General features: G+C 42.1%; 1 protein-coding gene across 3 annotated transcripts in view; it reads left to right on the top strand.

Annotated features, from left to right (window-relative positions):
* Window positions 1-21,273, top strand: part of NDRG2 (NDRG family member 2) — an 88,386-nt gene that overhangs the window by 59,423 nt on the left and 7,690 nt on the right. For all 3 annotated transcript variants that reach the window (XM_089687013.1, XM_089687012.1, XM_089687014.1), the window contains exons 8-14: window positions 4,444-4,530; window positions 8,312-8,368; window positions 8,458-8,561; window positions 13,323-13,367; window positions 13,449-13,500; window positions 13,593-13,640; window positions 20,174-20,209. In XM_089687013.1, the coding sequence (XP_089543139.1) occupies window positions 4,444-4,530; window positions 8,312-8,368; window positions 8,458-8,561; window positions 13,323-13,367; window positions 13,449-13,500; window positions 13,593-13,640; window positions 20,174-20,209 (429 nt within the window). The remainder of the gene's footprint in view (window positions 1-4,443; window positions 4,531-8,311; window positions 8,369-8,457; window positions 8,562-13,322; window positions 13,368-13,448; window positions 13,501-13,592; window positions 13,641-20,173; window positions 20,210-21,273) is intronic.

Genomic DNA, 21,273 nt, shown 5'->3' with positions numbered 1-21,273 from the left:
GTAATTAAAACTTGTTCCAAGCATATGCAGTTGCTTTAGTAATTGTGTCACCCCACAAAGTGACAAAGGTGTTCATTATCTGTCCAGTAAGAACATCTGTACACATATCTCAAACATTAGTTCCAGAAAGTTTTGTCCTTCTTAGATCATGCAAAGATTAGTATTCATATAAAGTAGGGATGCATCGATACCGGTGTCTGTGTCAATACTGTGTATTTTCACGAGTATTTGTGAAAATGCTCTCAATAGTGGAAACCAATACTTTACGGTGCGATTTGCGTCGATAAAGATTGCACTGTTAAGATTAGCATATGATTTGAACAGGAATTTGATTCCTGTCCAAATCGCATGTGGTTTTCCCCACTGCTCCTGTGTGAACCCAGGCTTGTCATAGATCATGGATCTGAGAGCAAAGTGGGCGTGTGGTGATGTATACTATAGAGGCAGGTGCTCCATATTCTCAGCGGTAGGAGAGGAGATAAAGCAGCAGGGATATGAAATCCCCTCAGCTTTCTCTCCTCTCCTTGCAGCAATTACAGTTCAGGCTAGACAGCATCTGATTGATCAGCACCGTCCATGTGACAGTGCTGAACAATCAAAGCCCTCTAGCTCAAACTGTCATTGCTGCAAGGAGAGGAGAGAAAGTGGCGGGGATTTCAAATTCCTACCGATGAGAATATAGAGCAACTTCCTCCATAATATACATCCCCACAGGCCCGCTCTCCGCTCAGCCTGGGATCCATGCAGGGAGGTTTCCTGCATCTCTCCTGTATGAACTCTGGCTATAATTGTGGGTGTGGGTTCACACAGGACCAGCCCATTTTACACCAACAAGCATGCCATGTTCAAAGTCGCTTAAATCCCCTTTCTTCCCCATTCTGATGCTCTGTTTGAATGACAGCAAGTCGTCTTCACCACATCTACATGCCTATATGCATTGAGTTGGTGCCATGTGATTTGGCTGTTTAGCAATTTGTGTTACCAAGCAATTGAACAGGTGTACCTAATAAAGTGGCCGGTGAGTGTATTTGTTACTGGGCTTTCTGTTCCTAGATCAGCATGTGTCTTGTCATCACGTGAATTGATTGATTCCTTATAATGCCTCTTTCTCACACACTCTAGCCTTGCTGTACAGGCACTGTAAAAAGTTAATAGATGGTTAAATCCAAGTATTTACATTGCTTGCAATTGAAAAGTACATTTCATTGTGTGTGAGTGATTACAGAGCTGCATTAATTTGTGTTCACCTAGGCTTTTTTGTAATGTATACATAATTGTATTATGTTTTTATTCATATATGAAATCTACATTTGTACTTTCCCTGCAGCCTCAAATGCCAGTTATGATGGTTAATCCAGTTTTTTTTTTTTTTTTAGCAGAATGGCCTGGTTTTGTGTTAGCATCCATCTTTGTTTCAAAAACAAGCTGCTCCTGGCCATCAACAATGGGTGCTCTTTGGAGACAAGTGACTTGTTTTTCAGTGGGATACATGAGCGTTCCCTCTCCTGAATGCAGATTTTTCAGTTGAATGTACTCAGAACCAGGAGAATGCTGGTATTCTTGTTTAAGACCTCTTGCACATAATACTGATGTTTGAGAATCTGCTTTTTTGGACGTAATTGTTTTGCGTGTATTCACACGTATTTATGCACGTTCGCACATTTGCGTGAACAATATATACTTAGGGAAAATGTGTTAATATTTACGCTTCTATGCTTTCTATTTTTGGTTGGTCCCTTACACCCTGGTTTTCTCCCTGGACTTAACTTGAACACAGCATTTCTAATTTCTTATATCATAACTACCAGGGATGTGCAATTCATATCACCTGACGCCCTGGGACATGCAGTTCTGGGCATTGGGCAGGTGGATTTTATTTACATTTAGCCCTGCTAAAGCAGGCAAGCAGCAGGGTTTACTTTTTTTTATTTTTTTGCGGAGCAGACACCGGTGAAGCATGAACAGATCTTCATGCTACATCAGAGTTAACATGCTCTCCACTCATCCATGCTGCTGTCCGATGCAAACAGTCCCCTCTTCGCCAGCCTCTCACTAGCTCGGCGGCTCCCTCAGCCCATCCACTCTGCTCTGTGGCCCCGATCAGTCCTGGCCACTCCCACACTTCTTACTCTCCTCCTCCTTCTTGGACACGCTGACAAGCCACCCTTCCCGCACCCCTCACCTCAGCACTCACTCTCCTTCTCTCCATTTGTATCCCTCCGTCTGCATACACTCTGCTGCAGAACACACACGTGGCGGGTGGCCTTAGGAACCGGACCACCATACAGGACATATCAATGGCAACACACATCAAACTCTGTCCTATTACTACTTATCTACTCCACCTGCCACATCCACACACAGCACTGTACTTTGTGATTGCTGAACATAGGGATAATTATTATTATACAGGATTTATATAGCGCCAACAGTTTGCGTGGCGCTTTACAAAATGAAGGTAGACATAACAGTTACAATACAATTTGGTACGAGAGGAAACCGAGGGGCCTTCTTGTTAGAGCTTACAATCAGACGTGGCATGCTACCTCTGACCATCCCCACGCTTGGCATGCTACCTCTGACCATCCCCACGCTTGGCATGCTACCTCTGACCATCCCCACGCTTGGCATGCTACCTCTGACCATCCCCACGCTTGGCATGCTACCTCTGACCATCCCCACGCTTGGCATGCTACCTCTGACCATCCCCACGCTTGGCATGCTACCTCTGACCATCCCCACGCTTGGCATGCTACCTCTGACCATCCCCACGCTTGGCATGCTACCTCTGACCATCCCCACGCTTGGCATGCTACCTCTGACCATCCCCACGCTTGGCATGCTACCTCTGACCATCCCCACGCTTGGCATGCTACCTCTGACCATCCCCACGCTTGGCATGCTACCTCTGACCATCCCCACGCTTGGCATGCTACCTCTGACCATCCCCACGCTTGGCATGCTACCTCTGACCATCCCCACGCTTGGCATGCTACCTCTGACCATCCCCACGCTTGGCAGGCCGCTTCTGACCATCCCCACGCTTGGCAGGCCGCTTCTGACCATCCCCACGCCCGGCAGGCCGCTTCTGACCATCCCCACGCCCGGCAGGCCGCTTCTGACCATCCCCATGCCAGGCAGGCCGCCTCTGACCATCCCCTTGCTCGGCAGGCCGCCTCTGACCATCCCCACGCTCGGCAGGCCGCCTCTGACCATCGCCACGCTCGGCAGGCCGCCTCTGACCATCGCCACGCTCGGCAGGCCGCCTCTGACCATCGCCACGCTCGGCAGGCCGCCTCTGACCATCGCCACGCTCGGCAGGCCGCCTCTGACCATCGCCACGCTCGGCAGGCCGCCTCTGACCATCGCCACGCTCGGCAGGCCGCCTCTGACCATCGCCACGCTCGGCAGGCCGCCTCTGACCATCGCCACGCTCGGCAGGCCGCCTCTGACCATCGCCACGCTCGGCAGGCCGCCTCTGACCATCGCCACGCTCGGCAGGCCGCCTCTGACCATCGCCACGCTCGGCAGGCCGCCTCTGACCATCGCCACGCTCGGCAGGCCGCCTCTGACCATCGCCACGCTCGACAGGCCGCCTCTGACCATCGCCACGCTCGACAGGCCGCTTCTGACCATCCCCACGCTCGACAATCCGCCTCTGACCATCCCCACGCTCGGCAGTCCGCCTCTGACCATCCCCACCCTCCGCATGCCACCTCTGACCATTCCCACTCTCAGCACGCCACCTCTGTAGGTATGGTCAGAGGTGTGATTGCTGAGTGAAAGGATGGTCAGCCTTAATTAAATACAGTTTTGGTTAAAAAAAAAAATTTTTTATCAGGACAAGTAGATCGTCGTGAGGGACAAGTAGATTGGGACCCCGATTTAGTCCCTGGACAAGTAGTTTTTAAAAAAATTTCCACACCCCTGACTACTGTGTGTCTTTTTTCTTGTTTCATATTTATGCTGTACAGATTACAGCTATTTTTACATTTGTATTGAACTACGTCTGCCATGTCAAACAAATGTATGGTTTTTCAGTTGTATTGTAATAATGCGCTCATATGCGCATTATTGAGCATATTTATGCGCATTTGCACACACGCTGAGTAAATTACTGACCAAAAGACTTTCCTAATTTTTTTTTTTTTTTACTGAGGAATATGCAGTGCTTCTATTCGCACCTGTGTGCAAAAGTACATTGTAAATAATGGGCTACATTTTACCTCAGTAAAAAAAACAATGAACTGAGCTTTTTTAAGCTGCAGTAAGCAAGAGGCCTTAAACAGGTTTCCCTTTAGTTAAGGTAACCCATTTTCCTTTTTAGAGGTTGCTGGGCCAGCCACAAATGTAAAATATTAAGTGAAGGTACAGTTATAAATAAAAATGACATCTGTAGCCCACAATGGCATTTTTTCACAGTCATATCTTTTTTTCCTACAGCTTGCTCACCCCAATACAGTGGAAGGTCTAGTTCTCGTTAATATTGACCCAAATGCCAAAGGTTGGATGGACTGGGCAGCACATAAGGTGAGGTCTAATTTGTTTTTAAGGGCTCATTCACACTGTGTGGTGACCTGTGTTTTTCCGCAATGGATACATGCAAGTCACCACTGGGGCACATAGAAAACAGTTGTAAACTATGTTCCCTGTTTACACCACAACACTGGTGTAATGTGATCTGCAATGTAGTGTGAAAAAAGTTTTCCACGCCACACTGGATGACACTGCAGGGGAGATTTACTAAAACTGATACACTCAGAATCGGCTGCAGCCATGCATGGTAGCCAATCAGCTTTCAACGTCAGCTTGTTAAATTAACCTTTGTCAATAAAACCTGGAAGCTGGTTCCTATGCAGTGCTGCACCAGATCTTGTGCTTCTCCTATTTTAGTAAATAACCCCCAATATGTCACTGCTGTTCAGTGACATGAATGAAGTGTGTGTATATATGTATATATATATATATATATATATGTATGTGTGTGTGTGTGTGTGTGTGTGTGTGTATATATATATATATATATATATACACATCAGTGCGATGTGGTGAAATTTTCCTTGCCAAAACCAGCAATGCACAGTGAAATACTATTTTATCGTTAAAGCTAGTGTGACTGTAGACTACCACAGCAAAGGCGCCTATAGCACCAGTGAACTTTCTCGATCATTTGAAAACCTTTTTCTTTTATGACATTTTCAAGCTGATATCTGGGTTGCTGTCCACAACCACCTTTTAATAAAGGGTGGCTTTATTTTTTTTTCTTGTCAACACTTGACATTCCACTTACTATCCTGATCTTTTACAAAATGTGGTATTAAAATAGCCAAAATACGTATGGTCTGAAAGATGTGCTAATAATGTCTTGATGTTAAAAGAGAATTCAGGGTTACTTTCACTTTAATTAGTTTGTGGCCCAAGCAAATTTATTTCCATGCCAGAATGGTCTGGCCGCTGGGGCTGCTGTAATATACTCTCAAACAACAAAAAAGAAAAATTACCAGCTCAACTTGCCAGCCAGCCTGCAACCTACCGAATTGTCCTAACAGCCTCTTCACGACACACCCCAGTATTTTCTGCAGTAACTTTATAAATTATAACTCTATAAATTTTGAGATCCTCCATAGTAGAAGCATATGTATAATAACGGATAGACTGAGGGAAGGTTAGCCTGGAGGGAGCCCACCCCTACTTAAAGGCACAGGGGTGCACTGAACACCCAGCATATAGCACAGTGGCTCTCAAAATTATAGAGTTAGGACTGCAGAAAATGGTGCTGTGAAGAGGCTCTGCAGATTATGCATGTATTTGCAAATGTGTGTAATCTAAACCCCTGTTTTTAGTGCAAACTATTTGACAGGACAATTTGGTTGGTTGCAGGCTGGCTGGTAAGTTGAGCTGGGAAATTTTCTTTATTGTTGTTTGACATGTGTCACACTTCCATGTGCTCCCTGCTGCAAAGGCTGCCAATTATAGGTTGGGGCAGTTGCCTTTTGTTTGTACTGTTGATATACTGGTGAGGGGCGCACTGGACACCTAGGCTGCCATTGTCTTATATGCTGGGTGTCCAGTGTGCCCATGTGCCTTTAAGGTGGGCTGGGCTCCCTCCAGGCTAACCTGCCCTCAGTCTATCCAATATTATACATGTACTTCTACTATGGAAGCTCTTAAAATTATAGAGTTAGAACTTCAGAAAATACTGGGGTGCCATGAAGAGGCTCTGCAGCGTATGCATGTATTTGCAAATGGCTGCTGTAATATACTGTAGTGTATTACCTACATACAGTAAGGGGCACTTGTAGCTGCTCTAATATACTGTAGTAGTATTAACTACATACAGTAAGAGGGACTGTGTCCCTGCAGCAGTGCAAGCGACTTCCCTTCTGCTGTCAATCTTAGCGCATCTCTGCCATTCAGGAGAAGTCTTGTTTTTTCTATCAATTTTGGAGAGGTGGTGAATGATGTCACAATTTCCTCCTTGGCCAATAAGAAGAAGCCTTGTAATATTGATAAAAATACAAGCTTCCTCCTGAATGACGGATATGCACGAAGACCTGTTCATTTTATATCCGGCAGCAGAAGGGAAGCCTCTTGTACTGCTGCTGGGACACAGCTGCGCTTACTGTAAGTAGCTAATACTACTACAGTATATTACAGCAGCCTCAGGGGCCAGACTGTTCTGGCATGGAAATCATTTTTATGGCCCAAGCAAACTATTTTAAAGTGAAACTAAACCTGCAATTCTCTTTTAAACATCAATATACTTCTTTGTTGGTTTAGGGTGGTTTCATTTTCTTAAAAAAAAAAAAGTGAATGTCCTTAATATTCTTCGCCTGGGACATGCAAATGTCTGTGTGGGGCGATTTGAGACATACAATTTTATGGCTCAAATGGCATCGCATCCGCACCAGAAAAGTGCAGGACCCTTTTTTAAATCCGCACCTGAATCACGTTGCATGGGTGAGAACACCCATGCGATGCGATTTCTGGCAATCGTAACTCATTTTGCGATCTGTTTCAAGGTGTCATTAATTTATTATTGACACCTGCACCAGATCACATGAACGCAATGCGGTGCATGAAACACACAGGATCCGCAATGCATTGATGTGAACCAGGTCTTAAACGGACACTGGGCTTGATTTTACTAAAGGCAAATAGACTGTACACTTTGTAGGTACAGTTGCACTCATTTTCCCCAGAGCTTAGTGAATTTGGTGAAGCTCTGCTGATTTCCATCATCCAATCATGTGCAAGTAAAAATGCATTTTTTTTGCTTTTCCTTGTACCTGATTGAGTATTCTTTACAAAATGAAGCTTCACCACATTCACTAAGCTTTGGAAAGTGAGCACAACTGTACCTACATAGTGGAGTCTATTTGCTTAACCTCTTCATGCCGGCCGCTCGCAAATGTGCGGCCTCCCGGCGTCTGGGCCTTGATGTCGAGCGGTCGCACATTTGCATGCAATTAGGAAAAACATATGTGCTGAGAGTGTGTGCCCTGCGCGCTCCCAGCACACATGTTGGCTACTCACGGAAAGGTCCCGATCTCCTTTTTCTGGGCCTTGACGCCGAGCTGCCGCACATTTGCGTGCAATTAAGAAAAACATATTGTGCTGAGAGTGCGCGCCCTGTGCTCTCCCAGCACACATGTCCAGTACTCACGGAAAGGTCCCGATCTCTTCCCGATCATGTGACCATGGTGACGGCGGTCACATGACCCTAAAATTCCGCCCCGCCTCCCGGCTTCTGAAACCCTTAAAGGGCCGGGAGGCGCCGGTGCCAAAGGGTTAAGTTAACCCCTCTGTCACCCCCTACCCTCCTTTCCCTTTGTCTCTACCTAAAGACACAGGGTTTTTGAGGGAGCATGTGATCTCCCAATGTGACAGCGCTTTGGCCTGAGTCACTAATTGGCCGGCCTGAACATTGTCACATAGGGAGGGGGTAATGATGACATCTACCTGAGTAAACACTGACACCAAAGGAGTGTGGATGGAAAAGCATTACTTCTTTAAGCTATGTTTCTAAATTGGGGAAATCAATCAACCAATAAGATTTTGCTGGCTTATTTTTGTTTAAAGGTACGGTGTTGTGGTAGGGTGATGGTGAGGGCTGACATTTCTTTATACTGACTTATAAATAGTTCTATTTCAAAGAAAATGCCCCTATATAGTTGTAATTATTTATTTTTTTCTTGTTCTTGCCTTCTGCTAACTACTAAACCTGACTGACTGTCTGCCTCTGTTTAATTTGAAGAATTTCTCTTTTCAATGCATTTCTGACCATATGGTGTGTCTTTGCCTACTGCAGCTTTCAGGCCTGACATCTTCCATCCCGGAAATGATTCTCTCTCATCTCTTCAGTGCAGTAAGTAGAAGCACACTCCTAATATTGGATTCCCAGTTACACATCTGGGTAGGAGAGCTGATTAACTCCGCCATGTTATGTTTGTGCAGGAAGAGCTTTCAAGCAACTCAGACAGTGTGCGTCAGTACAAAACCGCCATCTTAAGCTCCCCCATCGTCAGCAACAACCAGCTGTACTGGAACAGTTACAATAGGTAAGAAAATGCAAATAGATTGTTAGCTTTGACATCTTCTAGTCCTAACCAGAGATACTTGCAGGTAACCAGAGATACTTGCAGGTAATAGGAAATACATTGGCTCATAACATATTTTTATTCACAATTGTGTATAAAAATATAATATTCTGTTTAGATTATTGTTATTCTTTTTCAATGCTTAACCACTTCAAGTCCGGACACTTTTACCCCCTTCCTGTCCAGGCCAATTTTCAGCCTTCAGTGCTATCATACTTTGACAATTGCGCGGTCATGCAACACTGTACCCATATGAAATTTTTTGCATTTTTTTTGAGACAGATAAAACTTTATTTTGGTGGTATTTATTCACCACTGGGATTTTTTTTTTTTTTGCTATATAAATAAAAAAGTCCAAAAATTTTGAAAAACGTGTTTTTCTTATAAAATTTTTCAAATAAATAATCTTTCTTCATAAATCTTGGCCAAAATGTATTCAGTTAAAATTTTAGTAAAAAACAAAATAACCCAAATTTGTTTATAACCAAAAATTATAATTTTTTTTTTTTAATTTTTATTTTTTTTGTATTGGTTTTTTTTGTTTTGTTTTTTTTTTTACATACTGTCACCCTAGTAGTACAGTGTCACCATAGTGACACTGTACTACTAGTGGGGGGTGATGAAGATTTTTTCTTTTTTTTTTTACACTGATTGCTTTTACACCCATAAAGGCTATAAAAGCAATAATTTCTCCTTCTCTCTGGCAGCCATTTAGAAATGCTGTGTGAGCTGTGATTGGTCACAGCTTGTCATGGTACAAGGCTGTTGTGAATAGCCTTGTACCATGTGATCTCTGTGATCATTCACAGATTTCACACATAGTAAGCAATGATGTCAGAAGTGACATCTTGTTTACTACCATTCATGTGATCGGTACCTCACACAGAGGTCCTGTACAACGATCGGGATTCCGCTGTGTCCGGAGGACACAGTGGGCACCGGATCGCAGTCCTGCGCGGTCCCAAGGAGCGCGCACAAGCAGGAAAGCGGGGAGGACATTTATAAACGGCCACCCAGCCATTTATATACATGAGCCGGACAAGAAGTGGTTAAAAGGTTTTGGCATCCACACAAGAAAGCAAGGGAGAATGTCACCAGCACACCGAGGATCACCAATATCCAAAGGTTTTAATGAATGGTCATAGTTACAGCAAGGCAACGTTTCAGAGTCTCGCAGGACCCCTTTATCAGGCTCGTGCTACCTTTTTGTCACTATGTAACACTGATGGGCACTGACAAGTGGCATTGATGGACACTGACAGGTGGCACTGATGGGGCTACACTGATAATCAGGGCACTGATGATCAGTGCCCTGATGATCAGTGTACATGTCCCCTCTGAGAAATGCCGCTTACCGGCTCTCCTCTCCTCACATGCTGTCAGTGTAAGGAGAGGACTGCCGATCAACCAGCATTTCCTATTTACATGCGATCAGCTGTGATTGGACACAGCTGATCACATGATAGAGCCTACGTCACTGGCTCTTTACTGTGATCGGTGATCTGCTGTGTCCCAGGGACATGGCACACCATCGATCACTAGGGGCACATGTGCTGCTAGAGTGGGAGGACGTCATATGGCGTCCTCCCAGAATGAGAGAACCGCCGCCCTCCCATCATTTCCTTATATGGTGGGTGGGAGACTGTTAAAGTAGTGCAGTGCGGTATAGCAAAAAATGTCCTGGTAATGAAGGAGGTAATATGTCTTGGAGCTTAAGTGGATATCATGAACAAGAAGGCAAACATTTGTGAATGAAAATGTTTTATACATAGACCACTTTAAAGAAAAAAAAAAAAGATATGCTGAAATCGAATATTGCTGAAAGGATGGGAATCCCGGGAAGACTCTTGACAGTAGTGGATTATAGGATAGTCCTAGAAGGCCTGATTTGTTTTAACTTGCTGCAAGGGAGTTCAGCTTTTCTCCACATTTTAGTGTAAAACGTATCAAGGTTTTTCATTGAAGATGCCTTGCTTTTAGGTATCTTAAAGCGCAATTACACTGTATCTGAACACCACAATCCAAAAGTGCTATTTAATTCATTTTTAATAGTAAGCAAACTCCCCCATCCATCCATGTCTCCATGCTTTATTTTGCTGATAAATCACTTAGACAAACACCCTCTCGCAGATGATTCCTGTAAGGGCAGATGATTCCTGTAGCAATTACTTCATGGAATCCTTCTGCTCTAAGCTCAGGTTTACAGGCAGAAGGGTGTGAAAACCCCTCCTTCGCTCCCGAAGGCTCCTGGGATATATGACATCATTTGCCTAGGTATGGGAACTAGAAAATGACTAAAGAAATGTAAAAAACAGTTTAAAACCAGTAAATATAATATACACTATATTGCCAGAAGTATTGGGACACCCCTCAAAATCATTGGATTAGGGTGTTCCAATCACCCCCATGACCACAGGTGTATAAAATCAAGCACCTATGCATGCAGACTGCTTCTACAAACATTTGTGAGAGAATGGGTTGCTCTCAAGAGCTCACTGTATTCAAGCGTGGTACCGTGATAGGTTGCCACCAAGTCCATCTGTGAAATTTCCTTGCTACTAAATATTTCACGATAAACTGGTAGTGATATTATAACCAAGTGGAAGCAACTGGGAACAACAGCAACTCAGCCACAAAGTGGTAGACCACGTAAAATGACAGAGCGGGGTCAGCACATGCTGAAGAGCACAGTGCGTAGAAGTTGCCAACTGTCTGCAGAGTCAATAGCTAAAGACCTCCAAACTTCGTGTGGCCTTCAGATTAGCACCACAAGAGTGTGTAGGAAGATTCATGGAATGGGTTTCCATGGCCGAGCAGCTGCATCCAAGCCTTACATCCCCAAGTGCAATGTAAACCATCGGATGCAGTGGTGTAAACACACCGCCACTGGACTCTAGAGCAATGGAGCCGTGTTCTCTGGAGTGATGAATCACACTTCTCTGTCTGGCAATCCTATGGACGTGTCTGGGTTTGGCGGTTGCCAGGAGAATGGTACTTGGCTGACCATATTGTGCCAATTGTAAAGTTTGTAGGAGGGGGGATTATGGTGTTGGGTTGTTTTTCAGGGGTTGGGCTTGGCCCCTTCGTTCCAGTGAAGGGAACTCTTAAGACATTTTGGACAATTTCATACTCCCAACTTTGTGGGAACAGTTTGGGGATGGCTCCTTCCTATTCCAACATGACTGCGCACCAGTGCACAAAGCAAGGTCCATAAAGACATGAATGAGCGAGTTTGGGGTGGAGGAACTTGACTGGCCTACACAGAGTCCTGACCTCAACCCCATAGAACACCTTTGGGATGAATTAAAGAGGAGACTGCAAGACAGGCCTTCTCGTCCGACATCATTGTCTGACCTCACAAATGCACTTCTGGAAGAATGGTAAAACATCCCCACAGACAAACTCCTAAACCTTGTGGACCGCCTTCCCAGAAGAGTTGAAGCTGGTATAGCTGCAAAGGGTGGACCAACTCAATATTAAACCCTACGGACAAAGACTGGGATGCCATTAAAGATCATGTGCGTCTAAAGCCAGGCGTCCCAATACTTTTGGCAATATAGTGTATTTTCCTATCTAGTTGCTAATGTTAGCAGCATAAGGATTCAATATAGTCAATTATGATTGAGAGAGTGACATTCCACTTTAAACTGGGCAAATACTAGCACATATTCACTGTTAGAAAAAACTCTTTCTTAAAATTTTCTCATCATTGAGGTCGAAGAAGACTGTGAATTTGACCCCACTAATAAATAGAAGATCGAACAAACATTATTGAAACAAAACATTTAAAACAAAATTTCATTGGTGCTTTAGCTTTAGAACCGCTTCTTTTAATGTGGACCTGCATGTGCAACGTCTCAGGAAGCCCCCTTATTGGTCATTGAGGCTGCCCCTCAACCAGTTGAATGGGTGGAGCTGAGCTCAAATTTTTACAGGAAAAGTCAAGATTTGTATAGATCTTTAGTTGCTTATATTCTCAAAACTATATGATTTTAACACTCACCTGTTATGGAAAGTAACCTTAGTTTGCTTTGCCCACATTAGGAATAGGCTTAGTTAGCACTTGACTGGCTCGATTTCTGTAAATATGCAATTTTATAGACTCACTTAAGTCAAAACTTTTTTTTAAGCAGTGTTTGAAAGGATAGAACTTCTATTTATATTTCTGTTTATGTAATAGTTAGCTAGATATAATTTCACTTCCTTTAGGACCAGAAATAATTTCTCTAACTTTTTTTTTTTTTTTTTTTAAATTAGAGTGAGATACCCTATCAGGTTTTTATTGCTGTGTTCTCACTGGGTGTGTCTCCTCCATTCCTGTTTGGTCACAAATACAGGAAGTGAGGTTAAATCTCAACAGGAACACACATAGAGATAAAATTGTAAAGAAATTCTTTTCAAACACAACTAATAGGACTTTGACGGTACCACTACAATCAGTACTTCGTTTTATAAAATCAAAAATGCATTAATCGTGATTCTATCCATTCCCCATTCTAATAAAAAAATATACTTTTAAAAGATGTACTCTAACTAAAACCTATTTATTGACCACTGAACATTTTTCCCAGAAATAACTAAAACTGGAAATATTTATAAGTTTGTTTAGCGTAGAAATTTACTTATGTCTGGATTTTGCAGAAAAAAGAACCAATCTTGTTTGGTTGTCTTCTCTGTTCATATTGTTTCTAAATCATCTATGCATCTTTTGTTTTATTAAAGTCGCCGGGATTTGAACTTGGAGCGTGGTGGAGATGTCACCCTAAAGTAAGTGTCTGTGTCATGACATGCTACTTGCAGAAATCCTCCTGGGTATACCTTTCTAACTTGCCTAATACTTAATTGCAGATGTCCTGTGATGCTAGTAGTTGGTGATCAGGCTCCTCATGAGGACGCAGTGGTAAGTCTTAATGGATCTAGATTGTGAATAAGGCTTGCTTTAGTATGATTTTTTTTTTCTTTTTTTTAATAATTTGACCTATGTGCTTGTAGGTTGAGTGCAACTCAAAACTGGATCCAACACAGACCTCATTCTTGAAGGTAAGCAGATTTGGGAATGATATCTCATGCAAGCAAATTAAGGATACCCATCAATTGCATGATTCTTCTTCAAAGTAGACTGTAGGTACAAAAAAACCCATTGATTTGTAGTGACTGTTGCCCCAGAAAAGAGGGTCTTTTGCAGGCACAACACATCAAATTACGTTATTGTGATAGTAAATAATTCTTGTTTTTTTTTATGCTGGTGTGTTGGTGACACTTTGCAACCTCAGTAGATGACCTGATAACAGTACCATCATCCCAATATCATTGTAACACTCAGCATATCAAGGATGATAGGCTGTATGGAGTGCTTTTGTTGCTGTCCATGCCTTCATGTCCCTGTGACAACTACTCCCCCATTTCTTGTATAGGTATCACATGGATTGGAAAGTGAGTCAAAGTTTCTCCATTGGGGTCACCAACAAAAATTAAAACCTGAGAGAAAACAGCACAGTAGCATTGTACAAATAAGTCTACTGTAACAAAATAATCACTATGTAACCACTTTCCCCCCACCCTGCAGCAGAAATACTGCTACAGGGCTGCTCAAATATATATATATGTGATTTTCATTTTCGGGTAGGGAGCCCGCGGCACCTGGTGATCGTTGGGGAAAGCTGACGCGAGAGACCTGTGTGTAAACACAGGTCTCTCTCCTTCCAGCAAGGACATGCTCCTTTGTATTTTTCTGCACAGCAGAAAAATATAAAGCAGCAGGTCTCCCAAGTAAAACACACACAGAATATAATGTAAAACACAGCACACAGTTAACCCTTTAATCGCCTCAGATGTTAACTCCTTCTTGCCCAGTGTAATTAGTACAGTGACAGTGCTTTTTATTAGCACTGATCACTGTATTAGTGTCACTGGGGATGTCAGTGGCAGTTAGACAGTTCTCACCCAGTGTCAAAATGCCTGCTGCAGTCATGCTGTAAGTCACTGATCATGGCCATTACTAATATAAAAAAAATAAAAATTCCAGTATATATACTGCCATTTGTAGACGCTATAACTTTCACGCAAACCAATTAATTTTCATGTATAAAATAAAGAAAAAGTGAGCGCACTCCAGTGAGCGGCAAATGCGCAAAAAAGGAACTACAAGCCCTTCCAACCAGAATAGAAACAATATAAGTGCAGCGCTACAAATAATCTCCAAGTGACAATTCTATACGATCATCAAATATAGGAATATTAAAGATGATAAACAGTTCAGTGATGGGGGACTCGCAGGGAGTATAGGTGTAATCCAATCCCAGGAATAGATAAATTGCCTGCTTACCGGAAGCGCAATTATAATACGCATGTACAGGTTTCATGTAGCCGGGGTCCCATGTAGGCGCTGCTTTATAGTACCCAGATGGTCCGTTGGTGGTAAGACGATGCTGGCCTGGTCGGATCACACTGCTCCTTGGATCCACACAAAGAACCTAAAAATGCTGGGGCTGAGGTATGGGAACTCAGTGCCAGGTATAAGGAGTAAAAATACTCATAGTGTAGTATGTTTAAAATTATTTATTAAATCCAAATACGTAAAACCACAGAAGTTACAAAACGCATGCCTGCAGCCTGTAGCCAGTATATGCAGCTTGAAAAAAAAAAAGGATTCTATACACTGACCAGTGAAAACCATAGGTGGGCCGCCGGATTGGATTACACCTATACTCCCTGCGAGTCCCCCATCACTGAACTGTTTATCATCTTTAATATTCCTATATTTGATGATCGTATATAATTGTCACTTGGAGATTATTTGTAGCGCTGCACTTATATTGTTTCAATTAATTTTCATGTATTGGGATTTTTTTTAGCACAGACGTAGCAGAATACATTTTGGCCTAAATGTGTGACGAAATTTGATTTTTAAAAAAAAAATTTTATGTTTTATAGCAAAAACTCAAAAAAATAAAAACTGCAGAGGTTATCAAATACCACCGAAAGAAAGCTCTATTTGTGGGGGGGAGGGGGGGGGGGGTGGACATCATTTTCATTTATCTGCAGCGTTTCATGACTGTGCAATTGTCAGTTAAAATAATGCAGTGCATCACAAAAATGTCCTGATCAGGAAGGGGGGTAAATGCACTGGAGTACAAGTGGTTAATGAAGGCTCTCTTTATAACCTGTAATCAATTATGTACATGGGGTAGCCATTTTTTCTCACTGCATGTGCATGATCTGCTTACTACTCACACTACTACTTTGTACTTTACTGTTCTCTCTTCAGTGGGAATTTACCAGTGTACTCAGACTAACTGAAATGAGTACAGTCAGTAGGTAGCTTGCTTTTATTATTAACTGTTGTGGACCACCAAGCAAAACTTTTTTTTCTTTGCTTCCTACACAGGAACTGATGGGAAAATCTTTGACAATGTAGATTATAACTTTTGACAACTCTATTCAATATTTAGAAAGAAATAAAAAAGTTTGATTGGATTTCCACTTTAGGTTTATTTACACTATGTTGCGGTAACATATTAATTTAGGACACAATGGGGAAGATTTACTAAAGCTGGAGCACTCAAAATGTGGTGCAGCTGTGCATGGTAGCCAATCAGCTGCTAACTTCATCTTGTTCAATTAGGCATTGACAGTAAAACTTGGAAGTTGATTGGTGTCTATGCAGAGCTGCACAGATTGTGCAACATGCAGTTTTAGTAAATAACCCACAACGTGTGTTGTAGTGCCATTTATTTCCACAATATAGCACACTACAACCCGTTGCATTGTGGTGTGCTGCTTGCTGAAAATGCAGCATGCCTGTACATACAAAATGCGTTTCACCAGCACAACACATATGGGTTGATTTACTAAAACTGGAGAGTGAAAAATCTGGTGCAGCTGTGCATGGTATCCAATCAGCTGCTAACTTCAGCTTGTTCAGTTAAAAAGGAGCTCCAGGCTCTTCCAAAAAAAATTAAGTCAGCAGCTTCAAATACTGTTACATAGTTAGTCTGGCTGAAAACAGACAAAAGTCCATCCAATTCAACCAAAAAAAAAAAAAAAAGTATAATCCTACACCCACAGTTGATCCAGAGGAAGGCAAAAAACCCAGCAAAGCATGATCCAATTTGCTCCCGCAGGAGAATGAATTCCTTCCTGATCCGCCGAGAGGCAATCTGATATTCCCTTGATCAACTTTACCTATAAATGTTAGTATCCAGTTATATTCTGCGTATCTAAGAAACAATCCAGGCCTTTTTTGAAACAATCCACTGACCTGGCCAGAACTAACTCTTGAGGAAGTCTATTCCACATTTTCACAGCTCTCACTGTGAAGAAACTTTTCCATGTTTGGAGATTACCTTTCTTTTCCTCCAGACGTAAAGAGTGCCCCCTTGTCCTCTGTGATGACCTCAAAGTGAATAACTCTACACCGAGTTCACTATATGAACCACTGATGTATTTATACATGTTGATCATATCCCCCCTTAATCTCCTCTTCTCAAGAGAGAATAAATTCAGTTCCTCTAATCTTTCCTCATAGCTGATCTCCTCCATGCCTCTTATCAGTTTAGTTGCCCTTTTCTGTACTTTCTCCAGTTCCATAATGTTTTGTGAATTGGTGCCCAAAACTGAACTGCATATTCCAGATGAGGTGTTACTAATGATTTGTACCGGGGTAATATGATATCTCTCTCTGGAGTCTATACCTCTTTTAATACAAGAGAGGATTTTTCTCGCTTAAGAAACTGCAGCTTCGCATTGCATGCCATTATTAAGCTTGTGATCTACCAGAACTCCCAGATCCTTCTCCACCATTGATTCCCCCAGTTGTACCCCCCCCTAGTATGTATGATACATGCATATTCTTAACCCCCAAGTGCATAACCTTACATTTATCAACATTTAACCTCATTTGCCACATAGTTGCCCAATTAAACAGTGCATTGAGGTCGGCTTGTAAATTGGAGACATCCTGTAAGGACGTTATTCCACTGCACAGCTTGGTGTCATCTGCAAAGATTGAAATGGGATTTTTAATCCCAGACCCTATATTGTTTATAAATTATATTAAAAAGTAAGAGTCCCAACACTGAACCCTGGGGTACACCATTGACAACCCTAGACCATTCAGAGTATGAATCATTAACCACTACTCTCTGAATACGATCTTTTAGCCAGTTTTCTATCCATTTACATACAGATATTTCCAAGCCTGTAGACTTTACCTTACACATTAGCCGTGTGTGGGGAACTGCGTCAAACGCTTTTGCAAAATCCAAGTATACCACGTCCACCGCCATCCCTCTGTCCAAGGTTTTGTTCACCTCCTCATAAAAAGAAATCAGATTTGTTTGACAACTTCTGACTTTCATGAATCCATGCTGCCTGTTGCTTAAAATATTTTTTTCCAGGAAGAACTCATCTATGTGGTCTTTTATTAAACTCTCCAATATCTACTCAACTATAGAAGTTAAACTAACAGGTCTATAATTACTTGGTAAAGACTTTTCTCCTTTATAAATATTGGCACCACATTGGCCTTATGCCAAACCAGTGGTACTATGCCAGTCATTAAAGAGTCCATAAAAATTAGAAACAATGGCTTTGAAGTGACAGAGCTCAATTCTTTAAGGACCCGTGGGTGTATGCCATCCGGTCCATTTGCTTTATTCACCTTTATTCTGCCTAAATATTTCTGGATCATATCAATTGTGAGCCAGTGTGGATCACCTGGAGTTGTATCATTACCATGCCCATTATGGACAAGAGCTCCTCCGTGCTCCTTTGTATACACAGGGCTGACGAAGGTATGTAATAAATTTGCCTTCTCTTTGTCCCCAGCCACCCACTAGATTATTTTGTAAAGGGCCTACATGCTCAGACCTGACCTTTTTTACTATTAATATATTTGAAGAATTTGGGGAGGTTTGTCCTGCTGTCTTTTTCAACCTGTCGTTAGTTTTCAATTTTTGCAGCCTTTACTTCCTTTTTTATATTCTGCAATATTTTTAGTAATGTTTAAACGATGTTAGCTTTCTTTCATTTTTATATTTAATAAAAGCTCTTTTCTTATTATCTATAGCTTTTTTAACTTTTGCCGTAAGCCAAATAGGTTTGATTTTTAGCCTTTTAAACTTGTTGCCCATGGGAATATATTTTGCAGTGTGTTCACATACAGTCTTTTTGAAGAACTCCCATTTCTGTGTTGTGTTCATCAATGCCAATATTCCCTCCCAGTCTAAGTCTTGGAGAGCAGCTCTCAGCTTTGAAAAATTAGCTCTCTTAAAGTTGGGTGTTTTTATTTTTCCCGTATGTGTTTGCTGTTTACAGCTAACAATAAATTAAATCATGTTATGGTCACTGCTACCCTAATGTTCTTTTATATGGACATTCCTAATAAGCTCTGCATGGTTTGAGATTACCAGGTCCAGCAGAGCATCATTCCTAGTTAAGGCCTCTATGAACTGTACCATAAAATTGTCCTGTAGTAGGTTTATACATTTTTGCCTTTTAACTGTTCCTATAGTACCATTACTCCAGTCAGTTTCCGGGTAGTTAAATCCCCCATTATTATCACTGTCCGAGCCCTTGCAGCCCTTTCGATCTGTGCAAGAAGCTGAGTCTTTACCTCCTCATTAACACTGGGATGCCTATAACAAACTCCAATGATTACCTTTGTAGTACGCATCCCCATAATGCTTCAGTCTCATCACACTCTCCATCAACTTGATCACACTCGATCTGAGATCACGTCTGACATAGAGACAGACACCACCACCTGTCCTTTTTACCATGTCTGTCCGAAAGAGAGACTCTCTCTGCTGACTTTTAATATAAGGACACTTATCTATCCAGAGATCCAGTGATGTCCTCACCCAAACTGCTTCTTTAGTCCACTTCGGATGCAAGCCCCGACTTCTTAAGTAAGGGAAACCAGCAGTAAAGCCTACTACTGTGCATGTGCGAATTGTCCCACAGTCTTCTGGCACCTGTGATGTGTCCCAGAAGGCTGTGGGGAATGCATGGGAGCAAATTTCTGGCTCAGATAATTGTGGAGCATCTGACTGGAAGTGGGAGCGAGTACCTGTCAAAACCAGGTCAACCCCCCAAACAAAAAGTTACAAATGCGACTGCTTTAAACTTTGCTGGAAAGAACCTGGAAGCTGATTGGTTTCTATGCAGAACTGCACCAGATTTTGCACTCTCCAGTTTTAATAAATCAGCCCCATAGTGTGAATGGGCCTTGAAGGGAAGTTGCCTATTGCAGTTGCCATACATGCAGAGAGCTACTAGAGGGAGTATCTAGAAAATGGTATATAAAATACCATCATATTACTGTGAATTATCAAGCAAATACAAATGTTGATCCAAGAATTACATTTAGATAAACTTTACAGTACTCAGTGTGCACTTGTTGAAAACTTTACATTCTTTACATCCGTGAAAACACTGCATAAACATACACATGCACATTCTGGAAGACTAGCAAATAATCAAAGATTGTAGTTCAACAAGAGTGAAGGGTGCAAAATGGACAGGCTGTTCGTATAAGAGGATTGTATTTATAATTATATTTTGTATTGTAGATGGCGGATTCTGGCGGACAGCCACAGATTACACAGGTAATAAAGTAATAAACTCTCTTATTAAACATCATCTAATGAAGAAAACCATCAACTGTGCTCACTGCATTCATACAACAATCACAGTAGAATTGCAGCATAGAAATAAATTGGTTTAAATCCAGGAGCTGTTGGAAATGTCGTCATTATAATTCAAACCAGGACCGGAGGTTTACAAAACAGATTGTTTTGAAGGAAAGAGGGACTCATGCCAAAAAGTGTTTGAAGAAAGGCCAGTTGTTATCTACAACAACCAATTAGATTCTCCTTTCCATTTTGGCACACGGCCCTAAAAACCTACTGGAGATTATGCATGTGAGACTGTGTTATAGATTTAAACTCTCAATCAGTCCACTGTCATTTCTGTAGTGCAGGTTCGAAAATCAAACAAGGATTTGTTATAGGCAAGAAGAAATGCCCTATATCACACCTTTTTATACATCAGTCCTTTTGTTTAGACGTTCAGTATATGGTCCATTGCTTGGTTTGAATATAGAAATCAGTAGCGTCTTTCATTTCCTAAGGTTAACATACACTGCTACAATTTGTGAAATTTTTTTTTCATTATAAAAGTGAAATCCTCTTTAATTATTTGTATTCTAGAACTCTGTATTGCAAAACTTTTACATTGGTTCAGAAAATTTGCTGGGCATTATTTATCTAAATGTTCCTTAATATGGTGATATCTTTTATTTACATATTTTGTGGGAATTAGCTCACTGTTGTGCTTCCAGGGATGCAGTCTGCTCTCCAAATCCTTCTTTTAGGGCTTTCCCGCCCATGCAGGGGTTTTTCAGCATCTCTACAACCAATGAAGGCTCATCAGCCTCCTGGCTTTCAAATTTAGTGCCACTGCTCTGGCCTCAATCCTCAGGCCCTTGTCGGATCCTCATGCTCGCACAGGCTCCTATCCACACATGCACCAACTCTAACTGCTCCCAACTGTAATAACTCATATAGTTCCTTCCCAATAAAGCCTTGAGCCACTGTTATTCCCAAACTAAAAGGGATTGCGCACAGCGGCACAACCAATGGAAGCTGGTTGCTCACAAAACAGGGACCTA

This window comes from Staurois parvus, unplaced genomic scaffold (assembly GCF_062004578.1).
Source record: "Staurois parvus isolate SC_StPar_1 unplaced genomic scaffold, SC_StPar_1.0 ptg000415l, whole genome shotgun sequence".
NCBI classification, from domain to species: Eukaryota; Metazoa; Chordata; class Amphibia; order Anura; family Ranidae; genus Staurois; species Staurois parvus.
Note: the sequence above shows the minus strand (reverse complement) of the source record. Positions and strands in the feature narration are given on the sequence as shown.